Raw genomic sequence first — 26108 nt, forward strand, 5'->3', positions numbered from 1 at the left:
AGGCAACAAATACTTAACGCCACCAACTTACATGAATATGGGAAATGATTGGAAGAATATAAGACGATGTACACTAACGGGTAAAATGTGAGAGATGGAGCAGAGCATCCCCACGGCCATCAGCAGTGAGATCAGGAGTCCAGAAATTTAGCACTTCACCTGGACCACCGTGAAAGGGAGCTCAGGTCCTCCGCTCGGCAAAGCCCTCAAAGCTACCTTCGCTGCGCCCCAGCGGCCGGGAGGGGGCGCCCGAACTCGCCTCAACAGACCGACGGGCACCGCCCACCCAGCGGGACCAGCTTCCGGGTCCAGCTCCGCGAACTCGGGCGTAGCGCCCACGGGAAGAACCCGGGCGTCGCCGTCGGCAGGAGCCCCGGCCCAGGAAAGGCGCCGCCGGGGCCCAGGGAGCGCGTGGGGCCGCGAGAGCAGAGAGGAAACTTCCTTTTCGGGCCTGACTGCGGAGGGGAGCTTTGCCGCGGCTTCGCACAGAGCCTTTCATTTCTGCACCTGCCTCTGCGTCCATCCTTCCCTTCCTGGTAGGAGCTTTTAGCCAGACCGGTTGACGCGGTTGCCCATTTATTTATGCAGGGATTGACGGCTCGAAATCAGAGCATGTCGTGGTACGTGTTCAGATTTCAGGGCTGTTTCTGGGAAGAAAGTCGAATTCAGGGAAAGGAGAAACGCATCTACAATCTGGACACGAATTTTATTACAATGATTTTATTAAATTTTAATGGTTCATTTCTTATACAACGTTATAGTAGTTTAAAAGGATTGAAAAGTGGGGGCTTCCCTGGTGGCGCAGTGGTTGAGAGTCCGCCTGCCTGATGCAGGGGACACGAGTTCGTGCCCCGGTCCGGGAAGATCCCACATGCCGCGGAGCGTGTGGGCCCGTGAGCCATGGCCGCTAAGCCTGCGCGTCCGGAGCCTGTGCTCCGCAACAGGAAAGTATTGAAAAGTGGGTGTATTAAAATTCAGATTATTGTAGATGTAAACATTTTACTTATACCAAAGCCACAATTTGTTAAAATGTACTGGGCTTTTGAAAGCATATTCAACAATAAGTTTATCAGAATTACTTCTTATCTCATTTTCAATTGAGAGAATTACCTTTTTTTTTTTTTTTTTTTGCGGTACACAGGCCTCTCACTGTTGTGGCCTCTCCTGTTGCGGAGCACAGGCTCCGGACTCATAGGCCCAGCGGCCATGGCTCACGGGCCCAGCCGCTTCGCGGCATGTGGGATTTTCCCCGAGCAAGGCACGAACCCGTGTCCTCTGCATTAGCAGACGGACTCTCAACCAATGTGCCACTAGGGAAGCTCTTACCATCTTAATTTAATTTTAGCTTACTGAAACAGTTTTTGAGAAACAGCATATAAATTTCTGATTTATATTAATTCTTTTCTCCATCTCATCCCTAATGCATTTCCAAATTATAGGGGATATTCTTCCTGTCCCACAGTTTGAAAATATGATTCTGTGGCAGGCCAGTATTTTGATATTTCTTCTTGGATTGACAACAATGATAACCACCTTGTTGGCACATTTTTATGGGGCTATCTCTTTCTCTTGACAGAGTCAAAATTTTCATCAAGTGCTTCTGTATGTATTGAGACTGAAAAGTGACCAAAACTTTTCACTATAAAAGCTTCAGTATCACAGGTAAACACATCACACCCCGTTTTAGCAGTGTTGTATGAAAGGTGTCCAGATATTTAGCAAGTAAGTACATTTAGGCTTCTTTGGTGAGAAATGGATAGAATGCATGGAATTTGTCAAACTTTAACTTTGTGCTAGAAGCCCTCCTCCCTCCCCCACTTATACAACTCTTAGGCTTTTGTAATTGTGGTGCCAGATTTTGTCTTCATTTATAATTTTTATATGTTCATCAAGGGTTTTTTATCATTAATTCTAATTTTTTAAAACATTGCAATAATATATTACTTTTCCATATTACTAAGTCACTTGGCACCCCTTCTCTATTTGTATCTGAGGCAAGTTTCTAGCTTGCCTAAATCTAATCCCTACACTGGAAAGAGTTTTTGATATGAAGTGTTGTGATTTTCCTTGGGTGAAAATTATGTCTGAAAATCAGGGAACATCCCCTTCCCCATCCCTCACTTTATTGTTTTTTTTACAAGTTATCTTTGTCTTTATAACATTGTTTTACCTATACCTTAAACACTATCACCAGAGGTAGTCTGAAACTAAGTGAAATGAGAGTCACGATTATTTATATCATTTATTTATACATTTCACAGAGTAGCTATGATCTGCCAAACAACTTGCTAAGATTCAGGTGCTCCAGAGAGAGCTTCAGGTGTGCTGTGTGATTTCTCCTCTGTGCTAGGCACAGCCTTAGCAACGTAGCCTGGGCTGTGCTCCTTCGCATTTTTGCAGACAACCCTTTGTCCAGGAGTTCCCATTTGGGAGGTGCTAACTTCTCTGATCCTTAAGTTTAAAAACACCTGAAAAAATTGTCAAGTAGTCAGTTAAACTATGTCACACCCCAAATACAAAATTAGGTCAGTCTATGTGAACTGCCCTGGAAAGATTTTCATGATAAATATTATATAGAAATAAACTGTACAGTGATGTCTTTGGTATAATTATATAAAAGCATATCCAAGAAGAACATTGGTCCTGTAGAGAGTTTGAGATGCCAACCCCTCAACTTTAGTGGAAAGGGGCCACTTTGAGGTCTCACTGAGGCAGTCTTGATATTTCTAAGGCACTGGGACTCTGGGGGGCTCTGGACAGTGTTATTTGCCAAGTCCATGTGGCAACTCTAACAAGGCCAGGCCTTAAATTTGTATAAAGTGCTTACCTGTTTGTTCTCTTCTCCATGACTGTTATTAAAATATATGAATATTCTCCAGTTAGTAGATGAGATTTGGGGATTAAATGTGCAGTTTTATGTATTAAATATCATACTTGTTAATACCACTGTTATCTTCATGGAGCTGCAGCAGAGAAAGGAGGCCCAGACCACGAGCAGCCCTTGGAAGACATTCTGAGGCCGAGGCTGTGCCTAGGGGATCTGAGGTTCCAAGCTTCTCCTGGCTGGAGCAACCTCAGAGGCCCCCAGAGCTGAGCCCTGCCCGCTGAACACTGATAGAGGAGCTGGCAGAAGAGTCCCTTTGGCAGGGGCACTGCAGGGTTCCCAACATGTCCAGAAAGCTGTGCTAGAACCTCATATGTGAGGCTAAATCTCCAGCTCTTGTCTTCCAGAAGCCACAGGGGCAGAGCAAGTTTCCTGAGGGGAAACCTATGTTGGTTCCCAATAGACAGCCTGAGGGGGGCATCCCTCAGACTCCTGTTTTTTCTGTTGGCTCTGTCCTAGGGCATGCTGTGGGTGCCCTCTCTCCAGCTAGCTCTCTCATTTCTCATTCATTTCCCAAATGGTTCTTGAGTACCAACTAAATTCTAAGCCCCTAAGGCTAGTGATAGAGCAGTGAATACCTGTTCTGGAAGAAAATAGATAATTAAGCCAAAAGTCACAACATGGACTAAAATGTATGCCTGGGAAGTAAAGGCACCTTTCCCAGCTGTAAAAGTCAAAGAAGGATTACCCCCGGGGAAACTTTTTTCACTATAACAGGAAGGAAGGAGGAAGGGTGGTAAATGTCTTTGAGTTTGGTAACGAAAAGTTCTCTTCTAATGGCTTTTACCTCCTCTGTGAAGTGGCATCCAGCACATCTGCTGAGGTTCGGGGACAGAAGTTTGTCAAAGTGGAGAATGTTTAAAATCGTTTTGTTAAGCATAAGAGAGTTGACAGTGGAACCAGTGATACAAGCTCCAAAAAACAGGGAGCTTTGTCACTTTTGTTCACTTATGTATCCTAAGTGCACATAGAAGGAACTTACCAAATACATAGGATGAATGAAAGTATGAATTCCATGCAGTATTGGAGATGCCCATTAGTTGTAGGCCATAGAACTACGGTAGCACAATATACTCTTTTGTGTGCTTTTATCTAGTGGGTCTCCACCACTTACCAGAGGTGAGGCATGGAAGAGGCAGAGAGTTTGGACTTTTGCCAGACAGGAATGATGAAACAAGAATGACATGACGGTGTTTAGAATGTTGCTTAGCTGATGAACCATGAAGACCACTCTGTTAGTTTGCTAGAACTGCCCTAACAAAATGCTGCAGATTGGGTGGCTTAAACAACAGAAATTTATTTTCTCATAGTTCTGGAGGCTAAAAGTCCAAGATCAAGGTGTAGGCAGATTTGGTTTCTCCTGAGGCCTGTCTTCTTGCCTTGCAGATGGCTGCCTTCTTGCCGTGTCCTCACATGGCCTTTCTCCATGTGTGCCCATCCTGGTATCTCTTCCTTTTATAAGGACACCAGTGGGACTTCCCTGGTGATCCAGTGGTTAAGACTCCATGCTTCCACTGCAGGGGACATGGGTTCCATCCCTGGTCAGGGAACTAAGATTCCCCATGCCTTGGCACGGCAAAAACCAAAAAAGACACCAGTCATACTGGATTAGGACCCCACCCTAAGGGCCTCATTTTAACTTAATCACCTCTTTAAAGACCTTACCTCCAAATACCATTACATTCTTAGGTACTGGGGGTCAGGACTTTCATATATGAATTTGTGCGGAGGACACAATTCAGCCCATAACATTTGTGGAGAGAGAGAGAGAGGGAACAGACCAGAGGCTGTTGATGGAGAAGGGGAAACGGTCAGGACCAATGAACTGTAATTCCTTGACTAATTGGCCAATGGAGGACAATTTAGAAACTGAAGGTGGAGGTCAGAGGGTGGAATGCTAGACTATATTGCTTTATTACTTCAGAGTGCAGAGCAGCTCCTAGTGAAAAGCGAAGATCTGTGAATCAGGTGTAACTTGTCATATGGCCCATGGCCAGTCATTGGCACTTCTAAGCCACTGCCTCTCTGGATGAGTAGTCTTTGTTCATGGGAGCATAAGGAAGGTCACCATCTTTAGAGTCACCTTCTAACTCTGGAGAAATAGAGTTCTCTAGTCCTGGATTTTCTACTTGTGTGGTTACTCATCCTATCTGGACTTCAAGTTAGGAGAATCACATTTTTTAAATGAGTGAGCAGTGTTATTAATTATATAATAAAAAGCAGATAGTAATTTCCCCCAGGCTTTACTTGCTCTGTAAGTGTGGACTTATCTGTAGGAGATAAAGGTTGATTCTCAGGGCCTGGATATGGGAGCCAAGGCAGCTGAAAAACTGGTGTGGCTACATTGACCCCAACCTCCTCTCTCCTCCTTCAGGTGCAAATGGCACAACAGGTGGCTCAGTGGCTCCTTTCTCTATTTCATGGAGACTCCTCCTTTTGCGTGACTCCACTTCTTAGTGGCTCTTCTTTTTCAGCCATCACTCCACTCTGCCCTTTATTTATTTTATTTTTTAATTTATTTACTTTATTTATTTTTGGCTGTGTTGGGTCTTTGTTGCTGCGCGTGGGCTTTCTCTAGTTGTGGAGAGCTGGGGCTACTCTTCGTTGCGGTGTGCGGGCTTCTCATTGTGGTGGCTTCTCTTGTTGTGGAGCACAGGCTCTAGTTACGTGTGCTTCAGTAGTTGTGGCATGCGGGCTCAGTAGTTGTGGCTCGCGGGCTCTAGAGCACAGGCTCAGTAGTTGTGGCATACGGGATTAGTTGCTCTGCAGCACGTGGGATCTTCCTGAACCAGGACTCGAACCCATGTTCCCTGCATCAGCAGGCAGATTCTTAACCACTGCGCCACGAGGGAAGCGCCACGAGGGAAGCCCCACTCTGCCCTTTAATGGCGTTAACCAAAGTCATTTGGATGTGGAGGGATACGGAAAGTCTTTAGAATGTTTGGCCACCTTGGCTTCAGTGGGCTGAGTAGTGGTCCAAAGTGAGCCCAGAAAAACTGCACCCTTGTCATAAATTGCAGAACCACCTGTGGTGCATGCGCTTTGTGTATCCTGAGGAAGATATCCCATGACTGTAACAAGCATATAACTAACCACCACAGAGGACACCTCAACCCTGATAGGCCACCTGTTTGCATTGAGTACAAGATCCTGCACAATGTCAGAAAGAATGGCTGTAAGGAAGGCCAAAAAGGAGTTTGGCAGGCCTCAGAACATCCCTGAAGGCATCATTGTTTTTGTGCTCAAAGACAAGCTCTCCCTCTCCACTACTTGTCCCAAGGACACACATACACACACTCTTGCCAGGATGGCACCAAGTCCATCTTACTTTGTCAGTATTCTAGTCAGTCACCAGCAGGTGGCGCCCGAGTCAGGTAGCTGGGGAGTGAGGCAGGGAGTGGGAGTAGTTTGGTTAGTGATTAGTGATAGACACTCCTGTTCCTTCTCACCCACTGGGTCATTCTTTCCCCTGTTAGTTTCCCTCCTTTCCACACATTCAATCCTGACCTTTTCCTCATTGTCTCCTCATTCTTCTGCAAGCCCTGTGTGGCCGCACTGTGAACATTCCCATCACTGAGGGCCATGTGACCCACATGCCTTGCACTGATGTCATTGAGTCAGGCAACATGCCGTCTCAGTGAGGAGTTGAATCCCTGTGCAGGGTGACCAGCCAGCAGGGAGAATTTATTTATTTTGAGTTCAACGTTTGTTTCAAAACAGATGAATATCACAGCTATAGCAGATGTTTAAGTAGCACCTACCGTAGTATTAGGCCTTAGCATGTCCATCTCAGTATCCAAGCACAGCAACATCCCTGTCCTCCACCCAGCTCTGCATCCACTGTACAATGGATACTTTTTCTCATATCTAAAAAAGCCACTTTTTTTTTTTTTTTTTGCGGTACGTGGGCCTCTCACTGTTGTGGCCTCTCCCGTTGCGGAGCACAGGCTCTGGACGCGCAGGCTCAGTGGCCATGGCTCACGGGCCCAGCCGCTCCGCGGCATATGGGATCTTCCCGGACCGGGGCACGAACCCATGTCCCCCTGCATCGGCAGGCGGACTCTCAACCACTGCACCACCAGGGAAGCCCTAAAAAATCCACTTTTAAGAGGGAACTTATCCTGTTTCTGAACCCCTTCAGAGCTGGACTGCCTGGAGGGCAGAAGGTGGGGTGACCCAGCTCACGGGTCCATTTTCAGGTCCCTAGCTTTGAATCCGGTTCCCCTCCAGTGGCTAGAGAGTGATGGGAGTGTTACTTGAATGTACGTGGAGATTTCCTCCCCAAGCCTGGACACAGTGTATTCTCCTTCCCCTCCAGCTCTGCTGAGGCCTTTCACGGCTCTCCCTTCCCTTTAGCCACCTCCTGTCGGGAGGGGCAAGTGCAGAGGACTCCTCTAGCTTTAGCAGCACCACCAGGCCCTGGGGCCACAGTGCCCCACAGTCAGAGAGTTGTGGTGACTACACACACCTGTGCCCTTGTACCACCCACTCAGGGCTTCCTACCACCCCTCTGGGGTGGAGGTAAGAAAGAAAGGCAGGTAATCTGTGAACACTTTTCACAGGAGCAGGGAGGTGAGCCAGCACCCACGGCAGCCTTGCTGAGAGCTCCAATCCCTGCCAACACCACTTCCCAAAACACAGAGCCAGGGGTTCTATGTCCCCTACTGGCATGTCCTACATTCCATGGGGAGAGGAGAGGAGATGTGGTGTGATCAGCTGTATGTTTTCCTTAAGGTTGAGAAGGAAGTAAGAGCGCCCAGCACTGCAACTTTCATCAGGAAGGGTGTAGGGTCTTTGGTGCAGATGGAAGCTATGGCCCACCATAGATTCATGGTCATAGATTTTTTTTTTTTTCCTCACACTTCTGAGCTCAGGGGCTCACTGCTCCAAAATCTTGAGTTCCACTTTGGGGATTTGTGAAGTTTATTTTCTCTTACTATTCCTAGATGCTCAGTGAGGAATCTTTGGCCCCATGAGGCATGTATAACCTGATTCACTCCATGCCATTACTATGTAATGCTCAGGGTAATGAGGAAGCAAAGGAGAGGACTGATGGCTCCAGATACTGTGCTGTAGTCTTTGTTACAATTTCTCACTTTTATAAGCATCGAATGATTGCTGAGTAGTTACTTGTTTTTCTAATAAGAGTATTATGGAAAAAGTAATGAATTTTTAAAGTGGGCTATCTTCACAAATACAAATGAAGGAAACCAGGATGGTGGTGTGTCAGCAACGCCATCATCAACTTCTCTCCCTAACCTTTGTCTCATTTTATAAGCCAAAGTCCACTCTCAATAAAAGCTGAAGGGACCCCTTCCTTTCCCTAAATCCAAGCTCATAGGATATTCTATTTCCCCCTAAACACAACAGAGACAGATGGCACCATTCTCCTTTAGGAAAAAAACAAGCATATATGGGGGAATAATAATTATCCTTGCTGACGAGAAATAGAGACCGTCCTTACCAGAGGATGTGATATAGGAGCTAATTGATGTTCTCTAAATGAAATAAAACATCTTTGGGAGGGAAAATTCCCTCTAAGGAGATTATTGAAGAGCAATATAGGGCTAATTGGAAGTGTCACCCCCCCCCCCCATAGACAAAGCCTAGGGCAGAGTTAAGGACATCCAGGGACCTGGCACCCTGGCCCAGGCCAGGGGATACAGACTCCCTGGGAAGCATTCAAATGCAGATCAGTTAGAGGGGGTGAAGCATAGTACTCACTTCCACAGTATTTGAGTTTTATCCACTTTTCTTGTAGCTCAGAAAGGTGTGGAGAGGCATGAGGGTCAAGAAGGGAGGGGACTTGCTCAAGGGCCACAGCTGGTAAGGAGCAAAGTCAGATTTGAGCACAAGACAGATTTGGGACCATTATTTTCTTCTCCATTTCATAGATGGCAGGAGATAACTGAGGCCGGGTGGGTTGTATAAGTTAGAGTCCCTTCCCTCCAGTGGGTCCTGCTTACCCCTTTGCAGGTGGTTGGCACTAAACCTGTATGAAGTCCTAGACTGGCCTTGACTTGGCACTGAATATTTAGAGGCTACTTGAACCCTGAGACTCCTCAAGGGAACCTGAGATCTTACTGTACTCATTGCTGGTGATAGATTAGCTACTTACCCAGGCGGATAATGTAATAGGATGAGAGGAGAATTAGGAGTGAGACATAGGGTGATCAGGGCAGGGGCTGTCTGTGAACCCAGGCTCTAGAAGGGGTGACTTGCTGTTCCTGTGACCCAAACAAAACTCAACTTTCAACAAATATGTGGAATCCCAGAGACTGTCCACCCATGTTTTTAAGTGGAGTCCCCAGGATTATGGAGATATAGGCCCTCGGTATTTCACCTTCCACCCAGCTTGGAAAAAATGTTGAGCACACACCTCCAATGTATTTATTTCATTGATAATATACCTAGGTACTACAGTTATAAAATACTGTGCATATTATACAGTATACATTTGTAATAGAAATTTTTTAATGGATAATCTATGATAAAACATTTTAAAATTGTATCTTTTTTTTTATTAAAGGGACATCATGACGTCCTCAAAAAATATACACAGACTTCTAAGAAGATGTGACAATCTGCACTGATATGAGCTGCAAGGTAATTATTCCAGGAATACTGTGATAGCTCACAGAATTCAAGTAGAAGTTAAACAATAAAGCCTGGGAAGAGGTAAGAACTGTATAAACTCCAGCAACCTTAGAACATTCTCATTCATGTGACTCAGCTCCTGAGTCTCAGGTTCTGGCTTTCTTGAGTCAGATTCTGAAGATTAGCTTTCTGATTGGCTCACACTGGTTTTATCATTCATAGCTTCCAGGTCCGGATATCAGGGCTGGAGGGCAGTTCTTAGGGAAGGGCTGTGAAGACAGATAACGTGTCCTCCTACATTCCATCCTTGGTTTCCCAGTATCTACATCTTTCCCATTCACAGGGAAGGTACCCAATCCAGTTACCCCATCTGCTACTATTATGCCCTCAGGTAGAGACAACAAATAGCACATCCATAAACTGCTTATAATAAACATCAGAGGGCCACTGTTTTCAGAGTACACTTTGTCCATCACAATCTTGTTAGACATTTTTGCAAATTATGGACCCAGCTGAAAGTTTGAGTATGACCATACAAAAGAAGAAAAAGGAAGAGAGAAAACAACAAAGCAAACAAACAAAAAAAACCCCAAAACTTCTTTTTAAAAAAGACATTTATAATAGATATCTGATGCACCATTCACAGCTCCCTTTAAGACCTGAGAACTTACTCCCTTTAGCTGCTGACAGAGCTTCATGCTGACAGCATGCAGGTCTTCTCTGGAAACTGCTCTTGGCTAAAGTGACTCATTTAGCCCAAAGTTATTTCCCCCTCCTGGGTCATCCTGCATCCAATTACCTGTCAATGTGGGGATATAAAGGCCTGGCCCTTCTGTCTACCTCCACAGGGTCATCCCAGAGTCAGAGCTCCCTTGGGATTGGCTACAGCCCTGCTGTGACTGCACTGCAGCTCAACTTCTGCTCAAATTCTCTTTGCCACAATGACTGATCCACGCATTCTCCAGTAAACTCCTTGCATGCTTATCTCTGTCTCAGAGTCTGCTTTCCCAGGTATCTGACCTACAATAGCATAATATATGAGATCTTCTATTTTAACCCCCCAGACATTAAAAATAATGAATGAACCCTGCCATATGGCTCTACTAAGAGATTAAGCTATTTTTTTTATTTTTTAGCCTTTCCACTCTTCCCAGATGGACCATTTGGATCAGCTACTTCTTGGAGTAAAAAATGAAGTATTTCTCTTTCTCTGATGAAAAGTTAGTTTATAACATTAGACAGTAAGGGCACAATAACATAATGATCAGATACATAGGGCAGAAGACCAGGTGGGGTTTCTCTTCTGATTGATTGTTCTGGTCTACTTAGACAACCATTTCTGAATACACCCTTTTTTTTTTTTGCCTTTGGTCCCAGTCAAGTTTGTAGGGTTGCTTGTGTCTTCAGCTGATGGATAATATAGACACCACTGGCACTACCTTAAGTGGCTACAATGGGACACATTTTAACTTATTAAAAACAGAATCTTTTGAAAAGTATACAAAAGAAATACATGTATTAGGTGTATGTGATTCAATTTATGGTCTTATAAAGTGTAGCACTCTTTCCACTGGTCTAATCCAAGATCACTTGTCTTTTCATTGGGTAGCATGGAAGCTCACTGGACTAGTCTTTCTATGATGAACAGTATTAAATTTTTGTGGCAGTGTTCCTCATTTTTTTGTATTGTGTACTTGAAACATTGCAGGTTGTCAGAAGCATGTAGCAAGTGTATTTAAAGTTAAATATAACCAGTATGCAGGGAATCAGCCAAAAGGCAAAAACAGTTCATGAGTCTACCTTCAGTACAAGAAGAATCCAGTTTCTTAGACATGTGGAAGTTTTTAGGCAGCAAAGGTAAAAGTGTGTACCTCTTGGAAAGCATGTAGTGAAGTTTGGGTAGAACAAATGGCATGGATGGTCGGTGCACTTGGGCCCTCACACCTGCTTGAAGGCTGAAAGATGTGACACTCAGCCCTTACCTTTCTTTGGGGGAGGAGGGGCCCTGCCATCACAGGAATTTCTATCTTTGGACTCTGTTGGTCCTTGAGTTCCTCCATGGGTGGACTGTCTTTTCTTTCCTTAATTCATTGCATAAGCCTCAGTTTCTTCTCTAGGATCTGACCAGTATCTGACTTGTTCTTCTGAGTTTCACTACCCACTTTATCCATAAACACTGCTCTCATTTCTAGTAGGTTTAGGCTCTCACCAGAGGCTGACATCACTATGGATTTGTGCTGTGGATCTTCCTGTACCTTCCCAGTTTTCTGTGGAGGAAGCATCTGACACAAATATTTCATCCGGTTTTTAAAGTTATTCTTTCATGGAGCCTGTAGCACGAACTGGGGAGACTTGCTCGCAGGGATCTCTGCTAATTCCCTGTCCTGGGTAAGGTAACTAATCTGTTATGTGGAAGGACCCAAATTCCTGCATCCCCTCTTTAATACTCTCCTTCTAAGAGTCTCCTAGGGTATTCTCCATCCTGAGTAGATTATAGATTCTTGTCCTGTTTGCGATCCTTCCCACTCTGAGGGACTAATTCTGCAAGCCTATGAGAAGAATTAGAGCAGGCCCCTCTCATGGTCATCTGGCCTTCCTTTGCCACAGGTGAGGGTGAAGGGAAAGAGCTATCCAGGCTGGGGACTGAATTTCTTTTCCCTAATCTGCTTGAGGGTTTCTTCCAAGGAGCTTTGCAACCTTGGCCATGGAGTTAGTCTTTGAAACATGGGTGACAGAAGAGGGAAAGGTGGACTTGGGAAGTGTAGGCCAAGTGAGGAGGCGGTGTTGAAAGAAAAAGTGGGGAATAGGTTCCAGTATCTTTGCATGCTCTGTGGGTTGAAAGTAAAAGGCAAGTGGTGAGGAAAAAATGATCCTTGAGTATTGTGGCATCCAGTGATAAAAAGGGATTTGGAGGCTGGCATGGAGCAGGACTGCGACCTTTTACTACTGTGTCAGGGGTAGAAGGGGCTGTTGCAGTCCTTATGCAAAGTTACAATGAACGTATTTTTCTAATGATAAAGTTAAAAGATCCGTTATAAAAAATGAATTTGTGAAACTGGGAATTTACTGTTAATAGAGAAATTTAGGGCACCCTCAAATATGAGATTGTACTCAGATACACTGTTGTGGTTTTTACCCTGAGATTTTCAGGGCCTCCCCACCTCCCAGTGTCAGTATGTGGATCAGATCATTAATCAGGAGCCCTGGGTCTGCCCAGCAGGTTGGAGGAAGGAACTTTTGGCTCCTTTTTCTCTCACCATACCTGCTCCTAGATCAAAGGAGCCACGCTCTGTCTGAAGTTGAAGACTTGTTCTCTTCTTAACAAAGACTATGGCAAGAGGCTTATTCCAATATTAGGGTCAGTTCCTGCCAGGAAAGAACCTCTGATCAGCTCTGGAGGAAAATTCCCTAAAAGGAGCACATCTGCACAGACCAGAAGACTGCCAGACTTGGTCTCTGGCCCTGTCACACTTGACCATCAGGGGCTTCTTTTCCTAGGAGGGCTTTGTAGCCCACCCAGTTACTGGACCCTGCTTTCTGCTTCCTTTGAACTATGTGGGTCCTCATGTTTCAAAAGTATTCAACATAAAAAAGGAAGACTTCTCTTATATGTGTTTCTACAAATCTGAAAATATCATTCAACTTTTACTTTCTATTTGTGTCCATCTGGGAAAACTTAAACCAGAAATCACAACAGAACAGGAGGTAGCTGTGCAAGTAGGAGAGGGCAGTGCAAGGAAAGGGAGTGAAGGAGGAGGGCTCCCTGGAAATTTCAGCCCTGAAGGAGAAGGAAAGTACTGTGAAATGGAAGCCAAAGAATAGATCCAGGAAAGCAGGGAGAGGTGCCAGGCACCATAATCAGCAAAAGAATACAGTATATTTTTCCCATTCCAGCCTAGGAGATTCCCTTCAATTTCAGATATTGATTTAAGCCATTGTGCTGACTGAATATAAATCAAACATGTCTTTGATATGATCATACCTATCTTTCACTCTTCTAGGTTCTCACCAATTCAGTTGACTTTGCCAGTCAGCTATCAAGAGTGAGATGGTACAGTTTCAAACCAGTTTATAGAAAAAGACATGTAATATTCTCATATAGGTTTATATGGAGAAAATGAAGAAAAGAGTTACCACTTATGGTTAACCCCAAGGAAGGAGCCATTCTAAAGAGCTTTTTGTTTTCGGCTGCACTGCCTTGGCATGTGGGATCTTGGGATCCAACCTGCACCCGCTACAGAGGAAGCTCAGAGTCTTAGCCACTGGACCGCCAGGGAAGTCTCTCTGAGAGCTTTAAAATGTATTTACATCAGCTCTACAAATATTTTTCATTCCATTTTCCATTTGAGAAAACTGAGACTCAGGGAAGTTGAGTTGCCTCCAAGCAGAATAAGGGTTCCATGCAGAACCTCACATAGTACATAGTGAGTTATGAGTGATTCTTTAAGCAATATGTTGGATTTCTGTGGGGTTTTTAAAATCTAATTATTTTTACTTGCAGAATTATTCTTTTTCTTTTTCCCTGAGCTTCTCTTTTTGGTGGCTACATTTTTACTTTCTGATGATTTTAATCTATTTTTTGTTCTTTACCTTAAATTTTTGTGGAAGAGAAATTCTCCTATCCAGTTTCATTTTTCCATCTGATGAAGAAAATTCCTCAGAAGTTTATATCCACTGCAGTATGGTTATTATTTTTTTTAAGTAAATTTATTTATTTATTTATTTTTGGCTGCGTTGGGTCTTCGTTGCTACGTGCGGGGTTTCTCTAGTTGTGGCGAGCGGGGACTACTCTTCGTTGCAGTGTGCAGGCTTCTCCTTGCGGTGGCTTCTCTTATTGCCGAGCACAGGTTCTAGGCACATGGGCTTCAGTAGTTGTGGTACGTGGGCTCAGTAGTTGTGGCACACGGGCTCTAGAGCGCAGGCTCAGTAGTTGTGGCTCACGGATGGGCTTAGTTGGTCCACGGCATGTGGGATCTTCCTGGACCAGGGATCGAACCTGTGTCCCCTGCATTGGCAGGCAGATTCTTAAGTATGGTTATTTTTGAGTCCACAAATTTTCATGATTTTTATAAACCCAATGCTGACTTCTGTAGAACAATTCAAAAGTTAATTAAGAAAGGTCACCAAGCAAAAATATCAAAGTTTAGAAGAGGAAAAATTCTTACATATATAGCTTTACCAGAAAATGAACTGTATTATAAAGCAGCAACAGTATAAATACAGTGACAGTAAGGAGTTAGGTGATCAGAGTAATAAAGAAAATAAATCCCAGGAGAGTTACCTGGTGGTCCAGTGGTTAGGACTTGAAGCTTCCACTCCTGTGGCCCAGGTTCAGTCCCTGGTCAGGAAACTAAGATCCTGCAAGCCACATTGGTGCAGAAAAAAAAAAAAGAAAAGAAATCCCAGAAATTGTTATATAATCTGTAGTAATTAAGTAAAGGCTATCTTAGACGTTAATATGGAAGAAAAAAAAGTTTCATTAAATGGTAACAGGATAAATGCTTGGCAACCTAGACAGAAATCAATTTAGATTCTCATCTCATAGATGAAAAAGAAAATCCTAATGTACTATAAAAAATAAATGTGAAAGATTTAAAACATAAAAGGGAATTGATAATCCATAAGATCAATAGAGGAATGAAAATGGGAGAGGATTGGTTCTACATGTTCAACATTCTGGCATTAGGAGAAAGTATAAAGAAAATGAGCTATTATTTGTAAACATAAAATTGACAAATAGTTGCATCATAGGAATATAGCTACCATCTGCATAAATGGTTTATATGTACTTTTAAGACTTAAGGATACATAAAAACAATTCACAAGGGCAGTACGAAACTGCTTAATGTAAACTGAAACAAATAAAAGAACTAGAAATAGCAAACAAAACATATGAAAAGGCATTCTAGCCTACTAGTATTTAGAAATGATTTAACAATGATGCTTGACATTTTAGGCTGTTATGTAAGCAGTTATTTTAAAAAAATAAAATATTGATTTTTATGTGCTTTGTGCTACTACATACATTTCTTGAAATCTGTCCCCCAAAAATGTTTGTAAAAATTTTTTAAAATTATATCCAGTAATATAAACACACACTTTTATTCTCCAGGCGCTACCCTAGTTCTCTTCTTTTCACAGAAAACTTCTCAAAAGAAGTTTCTATTCATTCTATCTCCCAAACCTTTTCTCTTATTTAACCTTAGTCAGTATATTCCAGTCTGGATTCTGTGGAATTAACTCTGCCAAACCAGCCCTCATTTTCCCTGAATATAAGATATCATGTTTTAAATGTATTTCTTCCTTGAAACATCCTCTTATCACCACTGTCTCCTTGTTGTCCTGCTATTGTGTTGCATACCATTCCAGTGTCCTTTGCAGCCTCCTTATTCTCGTCTCTTCATTAAAATATGAAGGTCCCTAATGTTTAGTTTTTGGTCCTCCTATTCTGTATTTCTAAAAGACCTCACTCCTTCCTGGGCCTTCAGAGACCAGGATAACCCAGCTTCTAGGTTAACACTTCTAGCCATAGCACTCTGAAAGTTCTAGAACTGTACATCCAGTGTCAAGTCTTAGAATCTCTGCATCCTCCAGTTTCTGGTGATAGAAGCCGCTTTTCTTTTGCCTATGGTGTTAGTATATAATGTAGTTGAAATGAATTAATTGATTGATTAATACTTTTATGTTTCCTTCGGCAAAAAGGGAAGTTTCAAGAGGGCTGGCACTTCATTTTCTTTCTTCACTTTTTTAATCCTATGAAGGCAGTCATAGAACCTGTGATTTAGATACATAACTTTAATTAAATGAATGAATGAACTGCAGTTCCATCCTTTTTTTTTTTTTTTTTTTTTTTTGCGGTACGCAGGCCTCTCACTGTTGTGGCCTCTCCCGTTGCGGAGCACAGGCTCCGGACGCACAGGCTTAGCGGCCATGGCTCACGGGCCTAGCCGCTCTGCGGCATGTGGGATCTTCCCCGACCGGGGCACGAACCCGTGTCCCCTGCATCAGGCAGGCGGACTCTCAACCATCGCACCACCAGGGAAGCCCGCATCCTTTAATTGAGGTTGCAAAATCAGTCTTGGTATTACTTTCTTAAAAATAAACAAATGCAAAAAGATTTGAAAGTAAAACTTTAAATAACTTAAAAATATTAAGATGAACACTTGTGTAATTAGCACAAATACAAGCAAAAATACTGAAATATAATAAATATAGTAAAATAGATATTTAAGTACATAAGTACATTAATAAGGTTATCTGTGATGGTCTGGTGCCCCCGATGAACTAGATGCTTTTACTTATAGTTGCTTAATACTACCAATAAATGTTTTGACAAATTTAATCTGTTTATTTTATGATGAAGGCAGAAAAAAAAAGTCTTTTGAAATTACTAAACATGTGGGAGTACAATGAGTTGTATCTGTCCATAATTGTTTCTTTAAGAGCATACCTCTAGTTCCTTAGCTCTTAATCTTTCTTGCAAGCTTGATAATAAAGAGAAGGATTTCATGATTTCTTGCTCTGACAACTACCCAGGGGTAGCAGCTCTGTTCTTTCTTTTCCAGAGAAAAACTGTTTCCTTGGAAGTGCTTTTTCACAGCCATTGTGGAGTCTCCACAGCTCAGGGGAGTCCTTCCATCCCCAACTACTGCAACAAGCCGGTCTCCAGGACTTGCCAATGCTGATGAAGTCCAGTGAAGAACTTCTCCAGGCCAGTCTCATTCCAACCAACCTCTTATGCTGAACAGTTTGAAGATTTGCTGAAGCATCTGATGGAGGACAGCAGTGATTTGAGCCTTCTGGACCTTGCTGCCATCTACCAGAAACAACAGAAGACCATTGGAACCAGCTAAATGTCCATCGGTAGGGGACTAATCAAATAATGTAGGACACACCCATTCAATGGGAAACAGTACAGCTATTTAAAAAGATAAAGCAGTTATCTATATATGAATGAGAAGATCTCCAAGTTAAAAAAGATAGGTGCAGAACAGTGAGTATAGCATGCTACTTTTATATTAAAAAAGGGGGAGAGTGTAATAAAAGATTGTACCTATATTCTCATCAGTTGGCATATGCATAAGGAAACTGGAAGGATTTAAAAGACAGTAATAACTTCAAACTGTGGAAAATGTTGGAAGCAGTTGTGTCAAAGTATACATTTATTCATATGCCCAAATTCCAATTTACTAGTAATTTTAAAAATGTAAGTTAGCAAAATATCCATAAAGGGAAAGATCAGTAGCAGGGAAATACACACTCAAACATTGCTGGTGACAATATTTTGGAAAAAAAAATTTGTCTTCAATTAGCATTCTGCCCTTAGGATTTATCCAAAAACAGGTAAAGTTTTGTGCTCAGATTCTATAGAAGAGTGGAGAACAAGAAAGTATATATTCAGGAACAAATGATGGGCAAGGAAACTACATAGTATGTGTAGTTATTAGACAATTGTGTATCCATTTAAAAATTTGTGAGTAGAAAACAAAAGCACGAAAAATTTACTGATGATGGAATTCCATTGCGTGGCAAAAATTCAGGCTAAATTACTTACATAGCATAGTCACAATTTGGTATTTTAAAAGAGGCAAATGACATGTTTTAAATGATTAAAATTTGAAACTATTAACCAAAGTTATAACTGAAGTGTCTATTAAATTGTGTGAGATAAGTTTTTTGTGGGGGGGGGGGCGGGCTGCGTGGCTCGTGGGATCTTGGTTCCCGGATCAGGGATTGAACCCGGGTCACAGCAGTGAAAGCGCCGAGTCCTAACCACTGGACCACCAGGGCATTCCCCTATGGGATAAGAATTTTAAAACTTTTTTTATAGAGGAAAAACTTTAAGCATTTCCCCCCATGCTGCCTTTCAATTTCTACAAAAGCCGCATTTCATTGTCACTCAGAAGTAACAAAAGGAAGAAGCCAGGAAGTGTAAATCGCAAAGTATGCATTTAGGGGGACAGCTCAGCTGCCGTGAAAGGTTTACGTCAAGCATAATATACATACACCCATTCCAGCCCATTTAATGCCACATACAGAGTATCCCAAGAGGCCCCGCGGGCCCATCCTGCACAGCCCCGCCTTGCCCAAACCCCGCCCTTCCAGTCCCCCGCCCACTTCCTCCCATCCCCCACACGACCGCCCACTGGCGAGGTCAGGCGGCCGCGCAGCCGCAGTAGCTGCCACGGCCGCTCCTAGCCCGGGGGATCGTGGGAGCAGGCCTTTCCGGAAGGACCGGTTCGGCGTCGGGTCCTCGGCCCGTGTTGCAGACCCGTGTTCCAGGCCCTTGCTCCAGGACGGGCCCGTAGCCGCGGCGACGCTCTAAGGACAGCGGAGGGCGCGGCGGGCCGCTCGCTGAGGTGCCCGGCTTCGCCGCCGAGCGAGCCGCGGGGCCGCAGGACGTGGCGCACCTCCCCCTTGGCCCGGAGCGGAACTGCGGGAGGAGCGGCAGCGCAGGCCGGACGAGGTGAACCGGGTCACTAAACTGCCTTCAGGTGATGAATCATCTACATAATAATCAGATTTGGGGTCCACATCCCTCTGTGGTCCTGCTATAGAACAATTTTCAGAGAGTGACTGGTGTGTTCTGAGGTGTGCCACAGTGACTGTTTGCCCTTGATAAGGAAAGCAAGCTCTCTTGCTCTTGGGACATCCTCGTTTCCTTTAAAGCTTTCAGGTCGTAACCTCTTTGGCCAGCATACATCTTTGTGCAAGAGGAAGGCTTTCACATGAAAGTGTCTCTTGGTAACGGTGAAATGGGCGTCTCCGCCCATTTACAGCCTTGCAAGGCAGGAACCACACGTTTTTTTACCAGCAATACTCACAGTTCGGTGGTTTTGCAAGGCTTTGATCAGCTTAGAATAGAAGGATTGCTTTGTGACGTGACCCTGGTACCAGGTGATGGAGATGAAATCTTCCCTGTTCATAGAGCTATGATGGCGTCTGCTAGTGATTATTTCAAGGCTATGTTCACAGGTGGAATGAAAGAACAAGATTTAATGTGCATTAAGCTTCATGGGGTGAACAAAGTTGGTCTGAAGAAAATAATTGATTTTATTTATACTGCAAAACTTTCTCTTAATATGGACAATCTTCAGGACACACTTGAAGCTGCCAGCTTTTTACAAATTTTACCTGTTTTAGACTTCTGTAAAGTGTTTCTTATCTCAGGAGTCTCTTTAGATAACTGTGTTGAAGTTGGACGAATTGCTAACACCTACAATCTTATAGAAGTAGATAAATATGTCAATAATTTCATCCTGAAGAATTTTCCTGCATTATTGAGTACTGGGGAGTTTCTAAAACTCCCTTTTGAACGGCTTGCCTTTGTGCTTTCCAGCAATAGTCTTAAGCACTGTACTGAACTTGAACTTTTCAAGGCTGCCTGTCGCTGGCTAAGGTTGGAAGATCCTCGGATGGATTATGCTGCAAAATTAATGAAGAATATTCGATTTCCACTGATGACACCACAGGATCTCATCAATTATGTGCAGACAGTAGATTTCATGAGAACAGACAATACCTGTGTGAATTTGCTTTTGGAAGCTAGCAATTACCAAATGATGCCATATATGCAGCCAGTGATGCAGTCAGATAGAACTGCCATTAGATCTGACTCAACCCACCTGGTTACATTAGGAGGAGTTTTGAGGCAGCAGCTGGTTGTCAGTAAAGAATTACGGATGTATGATGAAAGGGCGCAAGAGTGGAGATCTTTAGCCCCCATGGATGCTCCTCGTTACCAGCATGGCATTGCTGTCATTGGAAACTTTCTTTATGTAGTGGGTGGTCAAAGTAATTATGATACAAAAGGAAAAACTGCCGTTGATACAGTTTTCAGATTTGACCCTCGGTATAATAAATGGATGCAGGTTGCTTCATTAAATGAAAAGCGCACGTTTTTCCACTTGAGTGCTCTCAAAGGACATTTGTATGCCGTTGGTGGGCGAAGTGCAGCTGGTGAGCTGGCCACAGTAGAGTGTTACAATCCAAGAATGAATGAGTGGAGCTATGTTGCAAAAATGAGTGAACCCCACTATGGCCATGCTGGAACAGTGTATGGAGGCTTAATGTATATTTCAGGAGGAATTACTCATGATACTTTCCAAAACGAGCTCATGTGTTTTGACCCTGATACAGACAAATGGACTCAGAAGGCTCCAATGACTACAGTCAGAGGTCTGCATTGCATGTGTACAGTTGGAGACAAGCTCTATGTCATTGGTGGCAATCACTTCAGAGGAACAAGTGATTATGATGATGTTCTAAGCTGTGAATACTATTCACCAACCCTTGACCAGTGGACACCAATTGCTGCCATGTTAAGAGGTCAGAGTGATGTCGGAGTTGCCGTCTTTGAAAATAAAATCTATGTCGTAGGTGGATATTCTTGGAATAATCGTTGTATGGTAGAAATTGTCCAGAAATATGACCCAGAAAAGGATGAGTGGCATAAAGTTTTTGACCTTCCAGAGTCCCTTGGTGGCATTCGAGCTTGTACTCTCACAGTTTTTCCACCTGAAGAAAACCCTGGGTCACCTTCCAGAGAATCACCTCTTTCAGCACCTTCAGATCATTCTTAGGACCAAGGTGTAAAATACCTTTGCAGTGCATCATGGATGATCCCATACTTCCCCTTCAGTTGTATCTTCTTACATTGATTGGTACAGTTATTAGATAAAAAGGTAATTGATGTTATTTGTATTGCTTGGCTTAGTATGTTTATCAAATGGTTAACAAATGCATTCTGAAAATGTATTCAACATAGCCATTTTAACAAATGTAAAAAGATAAGTAGAAAAATGTTTGTTAGATGTCTTTTTGTGGTGGTGTGTAAGTCAAAGTGTAGGTGATTGTAGTAAATGTATAATTATATTCATTATGCTTCAAAGTTGAAAGTTTTCATCTTTGACTGCAAAACATCAAAGGGAGGCTGCCTGCTCTAACCTAAAATAATAAACAAAAAAGGTCTCCAAGCCTTATTAGCTGCCTCCCTTTTTTCATAGAGTTTTTGACACAGCTGCCAGCTCACCAGATTGTGTGGATACATTCAGAATATGTGACGATTCTTAGGCAGACCAGAGAAATAATAAATTCAAAAATATTGACTCAAAAAGTAGTATAACCCTAAGTCAGGATTTCATATCTTTCTGGGGAGAGGGAGAGAGAAAATACACACACACACACACACACACACACACACACACACACATGTATATGCATGCATACACATACATAATTTTTAAATCAATTGGCACTTTAGCTATAGTGAAATTGTTTTTAAATTCTTTTCTTCCCCCTAGCAGCTATTTCTATTCAAACGGGAATTTAGTACTAGAGAATAAATGTCTATGTTGTCTTACTGAATTGATGTAGATAAGAACTACAACATTAAATTGACAACCAAATTTGTCATTTGACTGAATTGTTACTACAGATGAAACTTGTCACTTTTTCTGCTTGTATGTTGTTTTCTGTAGAGTTGCCTTTATACAGGTTATTTAGCAAAGTTCAAGTCTCAGAGAATTGCTTTTGCTCAGTAACTTTAGGCTCTGCTACATTCCACCTTTTTGTTCAGTAAAACTTATGAACAAGACAAAGAAAAACATTCTGAACAAAGCTATAGGTTTTTAAGTTCAGTCTCCCAACTTAATCATTCTAACACGACTGTTTGATTTGAGGTGGTTGCCCTGGCGCTGCTCCACCCCATGTGCATCCTGAGCTTTGTGTGATCTGCCTCAAGGCTGTAATCTGAGCAAGCAGAAGATATACTGTTTGGCATCAGATCAGAAAAATGTCCTTTTGGCTATGTCTAAAGGACAGGACCAACTTCAGATCCCCTAAGAAGCCAGCTGTAGAAAGCCTAGGACACGGCTGTCTTGCAGGCAGTACTAAAGTAGATCTTCAGCCTCTTCAATACCAAGGGCATCGCTACTGGTTCAGAACCACATGGCGAGATCTTAATGGGACCTTAACCGCAAATGGAATCATAGGAGTCCTCCAAAGTGAGTGATTCTGAAGAATCTGAAGAGTTACTTCCCTGGAATAATTGTCTACCTGAAGAAAAAATTTACATATATACATTTACATACATATGTTTATATTTATTTCCCTATACTTGGGAGATTGTCATAGTGTAAATCAGGAACAACCTTCTCTTTATTGACAACCTCATAATAAAACTCAGGAACCAAGACAAAAGGAATTGGCTTCAAGGGATCTGAACCTCACTGCCCATACAGGTGTTGATTCATTTTAATGCTTTTATGATTTCTGCATTGGCAGAAAATTTCATACTTCCTATTTTTTTTAATGATTCAATTTTTTATTACTAAAAATAGCACATTTGAGAACATTTAGGAGATAGAAAAGGAGAAATTGCTAACAACTTTGTACATTGAATAAGCAAGAAATAGCACCCCAATTATTTCCTTAATTATTAAAGAAGTTAAATATTTGTGTTTTTTGAGTAGCTGTGTTCCTTTTTAATCGAATGTTAATATCCTTTGCCCTTGTAATACCTATTGGAGTTGCTTCCTTTTTCATATCCAGTTATAGGATCTCTTTATATAATAAATATAATTTAACTGGCATTTGCTTGCATTGACTTTTTTTCTCAATCTGTTAGAGGTTTACAGAGGCAGGGCCGTTTAGTTAATTTTTGAGATCAAATTTGTCCATCTTTTTGCATTTTGACCTTTTGGGTATAATTTTGCTATGGTTCCTTTATTTTTTACATCATTTTGATGTATTACTTTTTTGGTGCTAATTCTGACATGCTGAGATGGTATTGCCCCATGTCTGCTCTGCATAAGCTTTTCTCTTTTCCCTTGTTGAGAAGAGGTTTCTGCCTTCTATTACATTTGACTCTGTTGCTTTGTAATTAACTAAATATTGTTCAGCCAGGTAAGTTAACTGCTCCACCTTTACCCCCTGCCTCCAGCCTCACACATCCCACCTCTCATTCTTTTACTGTATAACTTTCTGCAATTGACAGGACTCTTGATAATCATAAAACAGCTGACTGGTGCTATGCTAATTAAATCTGGAATTCCTTCCTTACAGATAAAGAAATTTGAGGTGACTAAAATGATTGGAAAGATATCTTTATTTTACAAGCTGATAGGTTTTTTTTACAGAACATTTAGAAAAATATTTAAAAGAGAAAAGCAAGCATGTAAAGCATTCTGTTAACATTTTATTTCTTGTTTTAGTTTTTCTGATAGGTTCAAAAATAAACTTTTGTTAAGTTTCCTGATTATAAAAATAATTCCTGTCTATTAGTCTATTACAGTAAGTACAGGAAAATAAAAGGGAACAGAGGGTGTAAATTATCAGTGATTCCACATGTCAAAAGTAACATGTTAATACTAGGTATATTATGAATTTATATATGTACAGACATTTGTCAAATACTTTGCAAATATGTCAGAACTTAAGCTAAAATCTGGATGATAAAAGGAAGTAAGTTCAACTTCCAAAGGCACACACTGCTTTCATTATGGCTTTCTCCAAGTTTTCTAAAATCTGTATTAGAAAATAATATGTAAGGAGCTTTTTTCCTAATTATCAAATGCATGTGCATTAAGAAAAACATGCCATTTTTAAACCAGATAAAAATCCATATTTAATTTTTTCCCCACTTGCCAAGAGTAGTATTTCTGTAGATTACCTGCAAAGCAAACATATTTAATCATATTCAGATTTTTCTGGTTTGTAATTAAAATTATCTTGTTCTGATTATAAAGACAAAATATACTCCTACAGAAAATTTCATTCAAAACTACAGAAGCATACTATCAGAAGTAAAACCAACGTTCTATCCGCAGCTCAACGATTGAAAGACCTTAGGGTAAGTTAACCTCTCTAAGCTTCATTTTCTCATTTGTCTATGGGATCGGTGGTGGGCATTAATTGTTATCTATGTCAGAATTGGAAGGAGACAATATTATAAAGTGATTAGCATAAAACATACACAGAGAAGCATTTAGTAAGATACTTGTTACTGTCATTGTATTGCATAATTTTTTACTTTAGTTTTGTCTTAATGATTTTCACAAGTTTATTTGAAAGTGTTAAATGTCTATATAGTATTTCACCCATGAATGTGCATTCATATTTTTTTTCCATTTCGCTATGGTTATATATTTAAATATCTACCCCCAATTTTTTATCATAAATTAAGCAAGATTTAATATTCTTTCATAACATTTTGTTTATCTCTTATTACCCTGTGATAAATTCTAAGTAAAATCTGAGTCAAATAGTGTAGGCTTTTTTAGACTTTTGAAAAATATTTCCAGGATTGTGTGACTATGCATTTCCACCAGAATGTGTTTAGTGACTATTTCAAAGGCAATCTTGGCAGTTGCAGTTATTTTACTGTTTGGATTTATATTTCTTTAATTATTGGAAACACTGAATTTTTTGTTTATTGAGCATGTGCATTTTTTCGTATGTGAATCATTTGTTCCTGTCTATTATTTTAAGTATCCTATTAGCTACAAAGACTTTTTTCCTCAATTTATGTCATTTTTATGGGGGCTGGGCTATTCAATTTTTTAAAATTCAGATATAATGATATTTGTTTCAGGCATACAATGATTCTATATATGTATATATTATGAAATGATAACAAGTCTAGTTAACTTCCATTACCACACATAGTTAATACATTTTTTTTCTTGTGATAAGAACTTTTAAGATCTCAGCAACTTTCAAATATACAATACAGTATTATTGATAGTCACCATGCTGAACATTATATACCCAGGACTTATTTGTACCTTTTGACCACCTTTACACATTCAGTTTAATAGTCAAATATATCTTTATTTGCATTTTGACCTTTTGGTGATAATTTTGTTTTTTTTACAGAGTACTGATGTCACATTCCTTGTCCTTTATTGCTTTGTCAGTGCTTATTCTTAACGTGCTAAGGTAGCATTTACTGCTTGTCTCTTGTTCAACTAGCTTTTCTTTTTTCTGGTTGAAATGAAGATGAATTTTAAAAATAAATTTATGAAAATTCCTTTTATATTAAGACTATTAATCTTTATTTACAGCAAGTATTTTCCCATCTTTCTTTGAGTGCATGTCTTAACATACAAGGTTTTTTTTGGGTTTTTTTTTTTTGCGATATGCGGGCCTCTCACTGCTGTGGCCTCTCCCATTGCAGAGCACAGGCTCCGGACGCACAGGCTCAGTGGCCATGGCTCACGGGCCTAGCCACTCCGAGGCACGTGGGATCCTCCTGGACCAGGGCACGAACCCGTGTCCCCTGCATCGGCAGGCGGACTCCCAACCACTGTGCCACCAGGGAAGCCCCCAAGGTATTTTTTGTAATGTAGTAAAATTAGTTTTTCCTTTGTCATTTTTTAAATGCTGTCTTGCACAATTTCCCCCCATCATGTGAAGGTGTAATTACCCTGGTATTTTATGTTATTGTTATGGATACAGCTTTTTACTAGTTTTCTGTTTCCAAGTTATTATCCACTTGTTCCATCACAACTTTTTGAATAATCTTTACTTTCTCACTGAATTTTTATGCTTTGTAAAAATCAAGTAATAAAGGTCTTATTTATAATATGAGCAAACTAGGGTCTTTTTCTTCAGTTATAGTGATATT

At 41.5% G+C, this 26108-nt stretch overlaps 1 protein-coding gene and 1 long non-coding RNA gene across 5 annotated transcripts; both read left to right on the forward strand.

Annotated features, from left to right (window-relative positions):
- Positions 1-349: 349 nt before the first annotated feature.
- LOC308618692 lies at positions 350-18122 on the forward strand. Of its 3 annotated transcripts, XR_014016065.1 has the most exons (5): positions 350-536; positions 1577-1662; positions 9414-9490; positions 10330-10492; positions 17047-18122. It is a non-coding gene; the product is annotated as an uncharacterized lncRNA (long non-coding RNA). The 3 variants fall into 3 exon arrangements; XR_014016064.1 differs by lacking the exon at positions 10330-10492 and having other exon boundaries at positions 1577-1722; XR_014016066.1 differs by lacking the exon at positions 10330-10492.
- Positions 18123-18672: 550 nt separating this feature from the next.
- Positions 18673-25940, forward strand: KLHL9 (kelch like family member 9). Of its 2 annotated transcripts, none has more exons than XM_081237448.1 (3): positions 18673-21165; positions 24229-24332; positions 25659-25940. In XM_081237448.1, the coding sequence occupies exon 1, from the start codon at positions 19210-19212 to the stop codon at positions 21061-21063; it is 1854 nt and encodes a 617-aa protein (XP_081093574.1). In that variant the 5' UTR covers positions 18673-19209; the 3' UTR covers positions 21064-21165; positions 24229-24332; positions 25659-25940. The 2 variants fall into 2 exon arrangements, with proteins under 2 accessions (XP_081093574.1, XP_081093575.1); XM_081237449.1 differs by having other exon boundaries at positions 24248-24332; positions 25659-25812.
- The last annotated feature ends 168 nt before the right edge of the window (positions 25941-26108 follow it).

The sequence above is a fragment of the Mesoplodon bidens genome (genome assembly GCF_964165515.1).
Source record: "Mesoplodon bidens genome assembly, chromosome: 6".
NCBI lineage: Eukaryota > Metazoa > Chordata > Mammalia > Artiodactyla > Ziphiidae > Mesoplodon > Mesoplodon bidens.